This window comes from Crocodylus siamensis, chromosome 2, assembly GCF_052110815.1.
Source record: "Crocodylus siamensis isolate JL-2025a chromosome 2, ASM5211081v1, whole genome shotgun sequence".
NCBI lineage: Eukaryota > Metazoa > Chordata > Crocodylia > Crocodylidae > Crocodylus > Crocodylus siamensis.
This window is the reverse complement of record NC_143396.1, coordinates 273,348,240-273,361,964: the sequence shown is the minus strand read 5'-3', so window position 1 is coordinate 273,361,964 and position 13,725 is coordinate 273,348,240. Positions and strand designations below refer to the sequence as shown.

General features: G+C 41.6%; 1 protein-coding gene across 10 annotated transcripts in view; it reads left to right on the top strand.

Moving 5' to 3' along the window:
• BEGAIN (brain enriched guanylate kinase associated) overlaps positions 1–13,725 on the top strand; it is a 266,431-nt gene that overhangs the window by 116,789 nt on the left and 135,917 nt on the right. For 5 of the 10 annotated variants that reach the window (XM_090034025.1, XM_090034027.1, XM_090034028.1 and 2 more), the window contains one exon: positions 12,341–12,430. The exons of the other annotated variants lie outside the window; for them this stretch is intronic. In XM_090034025.1, coding sequence (XP_089890151.1) covers positions 12,341–12,430 — 90 coding nt within the window. The remainder of the gene's footprint in view (positions 1–12,340; positions 12,431–13,725) is intronic. 10 annotated transcript variants of the gene reach the window in all.

Below are 13,725 nucleotides of genomic sequence, written 5' to 3'. Positions count from 1 at the left end.
TGTTTTTCTAGATAAAGAACAGAAAATAGCACATGACAGGAGTTAACCAAGCAGTAATAAAGCTCACCTGAACTTACGGATGTTTTAATTGCCAAATGAGACATGTTGCACAACAATTGGGTTTTTTTAAGAAAAGGGATAATTCAGTCAATTCATAATGGATTTAATTGTGCTCTGATTGCTCACACCTGGTGATTTATTTTTCTAACATTTTTGTTTTATTTTACTGAAACACTTTCAAATAATAGAATGGGCCTTAATCCACGTATAGTAAAGTGGTTCAGGCCTTGATATAAATGAAATACTTTCATTTTTCTGGGCACATCCAATAGCTAACACTTTCTGTAGATTAATAGCCTATTCCAAATACTACCCCCAGTCAGTCTCTTCCTCAAAGAGGAATTTTCACCCATGATTATCTTAGATTTTATTCTGCTGTCCTTCACACCTCTGGGGCCACTCTCTCCCCAGCCTTCTCCAATCAAGCTTTGTCCATTGTTATCTCAGGATGCCGCATCTCTTTCATGCACCGTGGCACCCCACAAAAATCCTATTTCCACTATTATTTGTATGTTGTATGACAACAGTGATTAAAGTCTCTACCTGAAATTGTAACACATTACACTATAGATTGCACAAATACATATTAAGAGCCAGTCCCCCACCTGATTAATTTACAGTCTACCTAGACAAGACACACAAAGGATGGAAAGAGAAAGAAAGAAAAAGGAAGTGGTCTGCTCTGCATCAGGTACCTGAGCTTGAAAGAGAGCCCATAGTTCTGAACCCCCAGGATGGTGCCCTCCCCCGGCCCACACTGCTTCTCTTCTCCAGTTTGGGGGCCACACTGTTCATTGGCCATCTCAAGTCCTTAGTATATAACAGTCTGGCATAGATGGATCTCTCAGGAGCAAGTATAGGATACATTAAGATAATCTAAGATCTATCACCTAAATTGGAAGGTGCATGCAATGGCAAATACAATAAACAGCAATGACAAATGATGCCATAGGGCATGATAGACTGAAGTAACCTCAATAAAAATATAATGCATTAAGTGACATACAGACCTGCCCATGCAACTCCACTGAGTTTCTTTAATGGAGTTACAGCCAGTGCTGAATTATTTCTTTATTCGTTAAAGAATTTAGCCCAAGGAGTCTAAATCTGTGACAGTGGAACAAGGGAAGAAGATCAAAAGGGAAACAATCAGAAATAAAAGAACAATTTTTATATTGAGCTCTGGTCCTTCTTTTTCATGGTTTCCCATCCTAAGCCCCAAACACCTAGGATGCTCTGTTTTATAGATGGCTCAGATTACTGCCAAGTATGCCTATACATCAGGGGGCACATTTGCAAACATAGTAAGAATTATTGTGGAGGTACAGGGGTGTAGGTTGTAGCCATGTTAGTCCAAGGACATAGGTAGACAAGGTTCTTTGGGTGAATCTGATATCTTTTATTAGACCAACTTAAATAGTTGGGAAAAAATTTTTAGCAATGCTTTGGGTTTAAAAACCCTTCATCAGACTGAAGAAGTCTCTGTAGCTGGTGTGTGCTCTTCCTGAATGGGAATAAATAGTAAAGAAGCCAGAGGCTGGGCTGGTGTGCATGCAACACATGGAGGTACAAAATGTATAAACAGGTATTGTTCCAGTAAGAAGTATCCCTGGATCACACACACATTTTAACAACCTATATAATAACTTTGATCTTCTGGCTATATAAAGGAAATCTCCGAGTACTTTTGAACAACACACAGACAGGGGCAGATCCAGAGGAGTTGCAGTAGTGCAGCTGCACCCCACTTTTGGACTGGAGTCCTGGACTGGCATGAAACCTCTGGGGACTTTTTTAAAATCCCCAAAGGAGGTGAGAATCCCCTCTCCCTTCCCCTCCATGATCAAAGGCATGTCTTCTCCACTTCCCTTCTCTTGGAGGCTTGGAGTTGGAGATAGAGCTGCCCCTGTAGCTCAGATTACTGCTCTTGAACCCTTTTTGCCAAATCCTGGATCTACCCTTGTACACAGGGTATCATTTCTTGTAGACTAGATACCTCTGAGATGATCTGTGATCACAGCAGAGAACAAACACCCTTACTCCATGGTAGTAGGAAGCAAAAATTAAAAGTATCTTTGCCATCAAGGCCAAACTGGCCATTGCTTCTGAAAAAAAGAAGCATATTTACAACATATGTTCATTTCCATCAGGAAAAACTGGGTCTCTTCACATTTTACTATAGTTGACTTTTCCCTGCATTTGCTTCCCTTCCCCCAAATTTAATCATCAGTCAAACTGTGTTCAGGTTGTTGTTAAATTCCAAATCTTCTCAGGCCTGCTAATATATTTGGTGGCCTGATGAGGTACCAGATTGAAAAACTTGTCCTTATCGGTGACAGAAAAGGCCTGTATGACCTCTCAGCCTCAGGTGATTTTTTCAAGCATTCAGCTAAAATGGTTTGGGCAGTTCTGAAAAAAATTAGCAAAAAAGATGTTATTTTTTTCCCAGGTTAAAATAATAACTTGTGCTGTTTCATTAAGAAAGGAAATATCTGTGCTCTGGTTGCAAGGACCTGAAACTTGAAAAGGGAATAGGGTTTATCTAATGAAATCCCCATGGACATTTGCTCCATACAACCAAGTTATGAACATCTGACAAATCTCAGTTTACATATACAGAGTAGAGATATGTTAGGGTTTGGCAGCTAAATTTTCTATAGATCCTATAGACTTTTCTTGTCATTGCTTCCTCTGGCAGCCAACGGTCATTGTGGTGTTAGGCCCAGGCACTGCGGGGGCAGGAGACTATCATTCTTTTGCTTTCAGTGTTAACCTTGACTGTGCTGAGGCAGTGGGAGGAAGAGGAGGAGGTAGAGGAGGAGGAGGTGGCCATGGAAACAGTCTGATGGAAATACAGAGATGTGCAAAACAGAGAATGGGCAGGAGAGCATGGGTTGTAGCAGCAGCAGCAAAGGGTGGGAAGAAGCTAAAGCAGGCAGAAGTTGGTGGGCGGGATGAACAAGAGTCATGGCAGGAGCCTTGGCAAAAGGCAGAAACTTATATGGGGGATGGGATGCAGGCTTGGAAGGGAAGAGCAGATAGAGGGAGAGACTGGATGAGAGAGTCAAATGGATCTAAAACCACTGAAGCACAGGTGACAGGGGGCAAGCCTTGCCATAATGGAGGTGACAAGCAGAGGTGGTCCAATATATGGCCACAGCTCTTGCTCACCCCCTCCCACCAATGGCCATGTCCTCCAGGGCCACTGCACAACCCTACTGCACATGCTAAGTCTACTCATCCATGTTTATGTAGCCACATAATAAAGTCAGAGCTGAAAACACCTGGGTTGACAGCTAGAAAACTGCCATTTAGAGGCACAAAGGGAAACAGAATTCAGCCCTAAGTACTCATTACTTAGCACATCAACCTGTTGAACCTTTTTAAAAAGAATGCTTTTTTATTATTAAAATTTGGAGCCAGGTCTAGCAGGCTTCATCAAATGGAATCAGACCTTCCTAGATCTTTCATGTGTTGGAGTTTGCAAGTGGAAAGTGGAAAAAAAAACCCTGAACAGTGGGAAAAAAACCCCCTGGTCATACTGTGTTTACTTTCAGCATCCACTTTCTGCCACTGTGTGACACAGGATACTGGGCAAGATGAACCTGTGGTCTGACCCAATAAATGGCAGTTCTTATGTTCTTATGCACATTCATTTGCTAAGCCAGACAACAACATCTTTGCTTGATGTATTTAGTGTCCCAGACTACTGCAGAGTCTGAATAGAGGTCACTCATCAACAGAGCAAATCATTTGTATTTGAGGAGAACTGCAGCCTGCTTCATACTGTTTCCATCTGTGAAAGTGGCACAGCACCCTTGGTTGGTGTGGAATCTATTCAGTGCAATAGGGCAAAATCAGGAGGATGAATGGCAGGGTTGGCAATGAAGAACTTGTTGTTATTAATGATTAATGATTCCTCTTACTAGCATGATTCTGCAGATATGCCCTGAGGTACTTCAGATTGCAAGGGCATTTTGAGGACAGACACAGGTGAGTTAGAGATCTCTATAATCATAGCTCATAAAATCATGGAAAACTAGGGCTGGAAGTGACCTCCAGAGATCATTTAGTCCAACCCCTTGCTCAAGACAGGATCATCACTATCCAAACTGTCCCATAACCAATTCATTTCTAAAACTATACAACCATCCATGTCTCATAACAGCAAGGCATACTGTCCAAAGACACTAACATCACCCTAACTTGCCACAAGTAAAGGCAGGGAATGTGCACTATAGGAAGGGAGGGGGAGAAGGAAGCAGGAGGGAGCTGCAGGCTGGGGTTTGCCCTTTTCTCAGCCCAGAGTTCCTGCCCTCCCTTTTCCTCCCTTCCCCCCCACCCCAATACTGCAGACAGCACTAGAACTGGGAGGAGGGATGAGGCTAGGGGAGAGGATACAGACAGGCAACTCCTCCTTGATTGGGTCCAAAGTGGAACTCAATCCCCCACCCCTTCCCCCAACCCAACAGCTAATATCTGTTGGGTTGGGGGCAGCAATCTAACTCATGGCACTTTCTGTGAAGCACTATGAGGTAGAGCAGGAAGTAGCATGTCTGCCAGTGTCCTATATGTCTGTTAAATTATATCATGGGTGACTAGTGCCACCTTAGTCGGGGGGGGGTCACATGCCCTCCCTCCTGCCGACCAGGGAAGGGGTCCCCCACAGCCAGTCTTGCTGCCTGGGGGAAGTTCCCCTGCAGCTGATCTCACTGCCTGGGGAGGCCCCCACGGCTGATCCCACAACAACTAATCACTGCGGCTGGTCACTACAGCCACTTCTGGGAGTTGCTGAGGCCGCTTCTGGGAGGGGCTGCAGGGATCGGCCGGCACTTGCAGGGGAGCACCGCTGCTTCCACCTGCCCCCCCAACCCATCGCCTAAGCAGCAGGTGCAGCCGGTCAGGGGGTGCACCAGTGCTCTTAGGGAGTGCACGTGCATACACTATGTGTCACCACTGAACTATATGATCTGTTCCTGAGCAGCAAAAGCACCTTAAAGATGTGATATGCTTGTTTCTGGTTGGATGATATGATAATAGTGTTCAGCTGGTGGCTGTGTGTCTACAATCAGGATAGCATGTAGATCAGAAAATGACTGAGCTTGGTGCTGGAGCAGATTTCATCTGTATAAATGAACTTTTATTAAAAGGTGGACTGAAGGTCATTAGGGTAGAAATTAAACAATACGGTTGTAAGCACACAGCTCAATGGGAGGATATCTGTCTTTGCTATGCATTTGTTTTATTTCCCTTGTACACTCTAATCCACCTGTCAGTGGTTTCAGCTACCCACTTGGACCAAAAGGCCAAGATAGTAGCCTATGTCATAAGCAAACAAAGCACTATTGCTCCAGTATGAAAGCAGGGGGAAGGGTTCTGAAATTCTTTTGCAAGATATAACTCTGTACCATAATTTCATTGCTGCAACACTCAACAAAATTCTGTATGCAGGACACACTGGCAAAAAGATGCTCCAGGATCTAGAAACATTTAGAAAACAACAATATTGGTCAATGGCCTTCTGCACTGTACAGGTCTTTCCCTGCTTTCAGCAGGAAGTGATCTTGGAAAGAAAAAAACCCAAAATCCTAAGCAATTTATGCTTTCCAATAACATGAGTAAATATTTGGACCAACCAAAAGCAAACACGTGGACCAAGATGCTTCAGGAACACCAAAAACATGTTGCTATAACCTGAACTATAGTGAGTTTTGCAGTAGTATTATTCAGTACTATGTCCAATTCAATGACATTTGATAGAACTGGATAATTCTGAGAATGGCTTTGACAAGGGAACTACTCCCACTCACTGTGAACTTGTTGCTTGACACTTATATCTAGGTGAGCTTTGGTGGTCACGTGCTAATGGTTGTTGGATCAGACCAAGTTGTTAGTGCAAATGCCAGCATTTTCTGCTAGAGTTGAGGAAGTGATTTTTTTTCAGTTGCCCCCACCCAGGAGGCACACTTAGCAACAATTAAAAAGGATGATCAGCTACATCAGGGTCAGATAATTCACACCGTTTAAAACAAATTCTGGGACACACTGTGTTGACCTGGCAGTTGTTCCAAAAGACTACCACACATGCTGCACTAAAGAATATTTACCAAAATATCTATACACTTCTTCAGTTGGCATGCTGGGACATGGGGATATAGTCATGGTAGTACAACCCAGGATTTTCCACTAGAATTAGCATTCCTGCTTCATCCATATGACCCTTGAGGTCCTTTCCAATTTTAGAATTATACAGTTCCATGAATAATTCTCCCAGTTTGGTCTGTAAAAGTTCTACCTCTGCTTATTAATAAGCCAGATTTATAAATAAATGCACCCAAAATAGCAGGCTGTTGTTACTTGAAAGAATGGCAGGGCTGTTCTTCAACTTGTCCTACTAAATATAAATAGCAAAAGACAAAAATAGTGCTGTATAGAAAAATATTAATAATGCCCCAATCCCAGTTAAGATCAGTTGGTCCAATAAAAGATATCACAAAAAATTCTCAGATTTTTCCTGTACCATCACAGCTACTACAACCTCACCCAAGACATACACTGGAAAGAATAAGGGAGCAGTCATGAACTCTCCAAATATGAGAAGGCAGGAAAAGCATTATCATCCTCAATGTAGTTTGTAAAAACCTTCACACATCTTCTTCTATCATAGGAATAGTGTTTTAGGGAAAACCATATATGAGCCAAACATTTTTAAATTTATCAGATGCTATGACATTTACTCACATGTAAAAGGGTAGAGAGGCAAAGGGAGGAAGAGCTGCATTGTTTTCCTCTTACATCATGCTATTCCTTAAAAATACAAAATTGTTCTTTTTGTCTGTATCATTTATAATTAACTATCTGTCATCTGCCACCCTCAGGACTTAATAGTGCTTATTTAATTTCTCTAAACAGCAATTAGTGTACCAGCTATATTTAAACAATCTTGGACATGCTTGCTTAGAGATCAATAGCCACTAACGATTTCACATGACTTTTGGTAGATGTGTTGAAGATTTTATTTGAAGTATTGAACATAGAAGCCCAATACTTTGGCTGATAGAATAAGGAAACATGGGTTATTACAACAGTACACTTGGGTTAAGACCTCACTTGACATAAGATATTGTCTCTGTTCTATCACCCACAGAGCAAGATGCTGTATGCAACAGTGGGCAGAGAAAAATGAATTATGTTACCCGACTATAGTGTAATAAAAAGCTACTTATTTCTAGCCAAAAACTATATTATCAGCACTTTATCAGGCTATTTATAGAGGACATTCTTCATGAAAAAGTACAACAGCTGCCTACTGCAACTATAAAATATTGTTTCTGAGTAAACCAAATTTGTTTATTGGTTTTACAACTATTTCTTTCTAAGGGAGAAAGCCAGGCACTGAACTGAGATCATTTTTCATTTGGTTTTCCCCAAAGTTTACAACTTCTTCTGGATAAAAGATGATCTATGATATTCTGATCTTTTAGTCTGCCAGTGATAAAACAACTTCCCGTGTAATTTAGGAATGCTGCTAAATTCATTTTCAGATTTGTATACCAGGCAAATAAATAAATCATATAATCACTAATTATCTTTCAACCTTGCACTTGCGAATTGAATTAGAGTGACTACAACTGACACTGATTATCTGAGACAGGATGTTATTAAATCCCTTTGGGAGAGAGCTTTTGTAAGCCAAGATCCATCACATTTAGAGCAGAGAGCATTTTTCTGCATTAGTTCATTTATGGGCAATCATTCAGGTCTTGCTAGTAAGAGCATACAACGAGCAACACCGAACAACAACAGCAAGTAAAATTAATACTAACACTATCTGCTAGAACATCTATTTTATTTATAGCCTTAAGATGCTTTGGCAAGAATATCTGCATGAGAAATGATAGCCGTATATGAAAGAAAATGTATGGTTCTAGCATCTATACTGTAGAACGCCATCTCACAATATCTGGACATTGACAGAGATTTCACCCTGCATATAGGAGGTCTTCAGTCCTAATATTTTTTTTACTGCATTTTATGGCTTCAAGAGTCCAGCCCAATGGTTTTATTGGATCCATTGCAAGTTCTGATCTTTCATTAGCAAAATACTGCATCTTGTTGATCTTTTAGCTGACTAATTTGAACAGTCTTTCCTGGTTTTAAAGAAACTTCTCGCTGAATTCTCTGCTTTTCCTGCCTGAAGATTTTAAAGGCCCAGTTTTTAGAAGCAGGCTTTAATTTTGTAACCCAAATTTACAGGCACAAAATGAGATGTTTCTGTCAAATTCAGGGCCTTTATTTCTTCTCCTATTGTGGACTATGTGTATAACATCAGGTAACAATGGCAGTACAGAGAGAGATTCCATAAATGCTGGTGTATATTTGTAGATTAAATAGGAGGTGCAGAGTTAACTTGATAATACCAGGAAAGCGAAGACACCCAATCTAAAATACCATTGACAGCTCATTGAAAAGCCACCGGTACCAACGTATTTTAGATGTTAGCCATTTGCCCTTGCCTCCTTTTTAATGTTAATGTCTGTGTGGCCTATAAGTTAGTGCGATGAGAAAATCTACTGAACCTCCGGCTGTCCCTTATTTTTCCCGCCTCACAGATGTCTGCCCACATGTGATTTGTGTCAGACAGCAAACTGAAAGAACTGATCAGAGGCTGTGTGTTTTGCTCTTTCTATAAACCCTGTTACTCTCCGTGAAGAGGCCATGGTGCTTTGTAGCCTTCTTTCACTCAGACAAGCAAGGTGGGGAAGGCAATAACAACCCCACTCCCAGGAGCACGTACAAACCCACTCAGACGAAAATGACAGACCCAGACTTGGGGGCTGATGCAGAGCACAGCCCTGAATGTTCTGGGCAATTCAAGTGCATGACAAGGAGACATTACCTTGGCTGTTTCCCCTTGTTGGCCAGCTTATAGATCCAGGCACAGTTGGGGAAAGAGTGAGAAGGGAAACTAAAACCTTTCAAAAGCTACAGTAAGGGAGCAGACATAAGTGACAGATTTTGCACAATCAGCTGGCTGAAAGCATTTTACAGCCATACCATGACATATGTGCATGCCTGCAGAGTGCTTTTAAAGTAGCTGATCATGTGACATATTAACCCTCCTCAAATAAGGTATCAGATGAGTGCCTTAGGGAACCTGTGTTCCCTAGGGTCATGCAATTGGGGCTGGGCTGATGCAACCTAGCCCTGCCCCCAGGGCTGTCAGCAGGAAGGGAGTGGGCAGGCAAGAGGGGGAGCAAGCTGCCAGCTGGGGTTCGCCCAGCTTGAGCTGGAAGTGGGGCTAGATCAGAGCCCCCCTGCCTCACAGCTCCCCACTATTCCCCCTGCTGCAGCTCAGGCCAGGCAAACCCCAGCTAGCAGCTCACATTGCCTCCCTCCGCTCTTCCTGCTGACTGCCCTGGAGGTGGGAGGGTGGGGGCTGGGGAAGAGGGGCATTTTCTTGGCTACAAGCAGGCTCCTGCAAGCAGGCTTGATTCCCCCTGCCCCAATAGGCAAAAGTCTGTTGGGGGGACAGGGAGGAGTGCTCTAACTTGTGGTGCTTTATGTAAAGCACCATGAGTTAGAGTAGGGGACTGCACATCTGTCAGTACTCCTTCTCTTGCTTCTCAGTCTCCTTTTCCTGCTGCTGTGCATTGCTGGCACAGTGTCTCCCAGTACTTGTTCCCTGGGTAGAGTCGTTTCTGTGTCACGTCCGCTCAGGGCTGTTTGCCTAAGGCACTACCTAACCCTACTAATCACAAAAGATTCCAGAAGAATGGGAAAGTTGGCCTGAAATAAATCACTGCTGGCATCCCAGAGCTTCCTAAGACTTCTTTCAAATATCCTGCTAAAATGATATACCTCTGAATGTTTAATCAACAACTCAAGCATGAAACCATCTAGAAACTAATAAGCTACACTCCTTTATTTTTTACACTAGAGTATTTAATATTTCACACTTCAGTGTTTTTAGGTTTCATTTAAACTATAATTCATTAAGATGCTAGAGTACTGGAAGTGTGCCAGAGCACATAGTAATGTATTAGAACTACACCAGCTTTCATGTTTGGCTATTAATGGTGAGTACGAGGGCCTTATATGAAATTGTGCTGTGCAGTTATTGTACTAGTACAGCCCTCATCTACAGAGCATATAGATTTTCCAGGATTCCTTCTAATCAGATGTCATTCATTGATCAGGTTCTTCTGAGTGTTGATGGAAATCTGTGTTTCAGTACAGAGGTTGATTCTTTACATGATTTCTTCCATTTCATGGGGGAATTTTCTATTAAATTAGAAAATTGAATGATGGGCTGCCTCTTATCCCGCCAGCAATGGGCATCATTATGCTGTCCTTATCCAGAGTCAGTCAACGGGACTGCTCAAAGGTTATTATTATTTGTCAATACAAATAGAGGTGGAAGAATCAAAACTGGCAGTGCTATCTTCAAATACATTTTATAGTCCAAAGGGTTGTTTTATTTAAATATGCTCCTTACTCCATTGAAGTCGAACAGGGCTAAGATCTGTTCACAGCTGAAAAAATCTGGAATGATTTCATTGATATAACTGAGCAGAATTTTACTTATTGTCCATCCATAGGAGTTATTTGGATGGGATTAGGACCTTCAGATTTGACCCCATGATACTTCTGTAGTGAAGAGATCCATTTATGCAGCATTCTTGATCTGGTGCTAAGTAATCATCCAGGTATCCATCACTGTTGAAATGTAGTGCTCCCAGATTCAGTTTACATTAAAGATGGCAGACTCAGGAAGGCTTCCCACTTCACTAGATTGTTCTGTTCTATTCAGATGTCCACACTGCAGCCTGCTCTCAAAGTATGTCCCTATTCCAACCAAGATGTTTATACAAATGCATACAGTTCCTGGCAATACTGCTAACTAATCATGAATACTGGCAGGTAGGATATTCTCACATGTGCCCCTTTTGCCAATTAGGTTTATTACCAGCGATAGGGATGTTGCTGGTTGCTAAATAAAAATAGCAGTTATGTAAACAAAAACTTACTCTTTTTGTCTCTATAGCAAGTGGTCTTAGGTTGTGCTTTCCAATTTGAAAGCAACCGAGAGAACAATGCAGATTCACCCTGTGTGGCCAGATCCTGTCGTCCTTACTCAGAGTTTACAGAGGGAGAACTCCCACTGACTTCAGTGGGACTCCACCTGAATAAGGACTAACTAGAATATTTCCAGTCTTGGGGCATAGAGAAATGAACACATATGCCAGTGCACTTTACACAGGTTTTGTACACCAATGTAAATTACACCAGGTTCAGACATGGACAGACATGCAGCCATCTTGGGGTAGATGACACTCCAGGCAGCTGTTACTGCATTTCACCACTGGGCAGTGGGGAGGTAGGAGAGCAGGCAATAGTTTATTTGCCTCTGGCAGACAGCTACGCTGGGATGGATGCAAGCAGACAAAAGTCATACTGGTTTAACTTACACCAATAGGTTTACCCAGACTCTTTCAGGAGTAATTCGCTACAAGACTGGAAAAATTATTCAACGTTAAGGGTTAACATCATTTGCCTGCTACTTCATTTACATTGGTGTGATGCCACCTGCACCAGTGTAAATGTCTTGTCTGTCCATGTCTTTACCAGTGCTGCTTGATCTTAATGCTAGGGAGTAGCTCCCACTGCCAGTATGCCTACCTGTTGTACCTTTGTGGAGCTCTGAACCTACTTTTTGTGCTAATCATGGCTTATATTGCTTGTTCAGGTTTATGCTGTTTTGTGCTTTCCATTTGCAGCAATCATTTTGCAGCTATTCTTCTGCAGCTGTTGGATGTGCACAGTACATGGTATGCAGAACTTGAGTCTCAGCCCAGATTTAATTAAAACTATTAAACATTCTATCACCATAGTGCTCAGAAATACTTTGCTGGCTGTATTGATATGAAATTGGTTTGACTTGATTTTTTCTCACAATCCAACTAGAAGGGCGTGACTCAAAAGTGGGGTGAGCAGGTGCTCCAATAAAATCAATTGGACCCACTTACATTTTCGGGTTTGACCCTAAATATTTATCGTGACCTATATCTGGTCTTACAAGACAATCAAAAAAACAAGTGAGCTGGAACAACTTGTGTGTAGATTTAATATTGCTTTAAAGTAATACAATATTAATTTTAATGAATTAGTATCCAAATTATGCCAGAACCTGCTTATATGCAGGTATTTTAGCTAGGTTACCACTCCTTTGTCTTATGAGCCATACCTAGCCATGGTTTATCCTCTATTCATGCTGCAGGGTACGAAATTCCTGGGTGCCAACCTGTCTATGGCAACCTAGAATTCTCCAGGGCAGGCTCGCAAAATCTTCACCTACCCTCTGGGACAGGTAATGAACAAGTGCTGTTTTGTGAAGTTATGCTTTCTTTCTAACTTTCTGATGTCAGTAACATGTTCTGTTTCTTCACATCAGTCTCTAGTCTCTCATACGCCAACTGTATGGTATTTCTGAATTAGGGAAATAAAAAGCAAAGCTGTTTGATAGTACTCTAGATGCCTGCCTCATAGCAGTCTGTAGTAATTATTATCAGCATGTATAACAGCCAAAAAGATGTTTAAAAAGCCACAATTTCTACAGCTTTCTATAGATTCATATTTTTCCAGCATATGTACACAGTTCATTCCATTACTGATGAAACAGTAATTTAACCAATTTACTTGCAGTTCTTAATTGCCAATGTTTGCATACTCTGAGATCTCTTTCTTTTGTTGCGTGTACTTTAATTCATTGGTCTCCAGGTGTCAGGTTCTCTCAATGCAAGAGGTGCAGAGATGATGAAAGGATGTGTCAGGAACAGACAAGATGGAGGAGTCATGATTGATTCTAGCTTGACATTCCTATACAACAACTAATGAGTTTGCTGGGGTTTTTCTTCCTTCTCTTTCATTTTTGTTCTTTCTGCCAAGATCTGCCCCGCATTATGCCAAACTGCGGGTACCTAGAAACAATGCTGTTCACTCACCCTATAAAGTTTTTACTGAGACAGATATTCCAAAATGGAAAATTAATTAGGCAATACAAAAGGCAGGTTTGACCATAGTGCATTTATTGCAATCTTCAAATTTTCCACGGAGAACTGGTGTAGGCTACCACCCTTTCAGAAATCAGAGAGCAAGAATGGACATCCTTCAGCTATTGCCTGCTACGCTGCTTATTACAGGGAGGAAGTGAAGAGTAAAATAGACATTTTTCCTTTGAAGGCAAGTATATGCCCATATGATATACTGGGAAATGGGGTTTGAGTCATTTCCAGTCCTTTAGTGCCCTGGACCATTGTTACCTGGTTCCAGATAGGACAGGGGTGAGAACTGCTTGTTTCATGGTATTTCTGGTCTGATCATGCCTGAAATAATATAGAACGGGAAAAAAAACCTCAACCAGTGATTCCCTCCTGCAAAGAATATAATTTTAATTTATTTTGATGTTTTTAGATATTGTTGTACATCAGAACTAGTTTTCCCAGCCATATCATAACTTAAATTCAGTCATGTGTATGTGTGTGTGCGTGTGTGTGTATTTAACAGATATTCATCAAGAAGCACAGAAGACAGGGCTATGGTGTAAAGGTACAGTATTTGGTAGCCTTAGTTTATGACCAGCTAAAACATGTTATCCTTTCACTG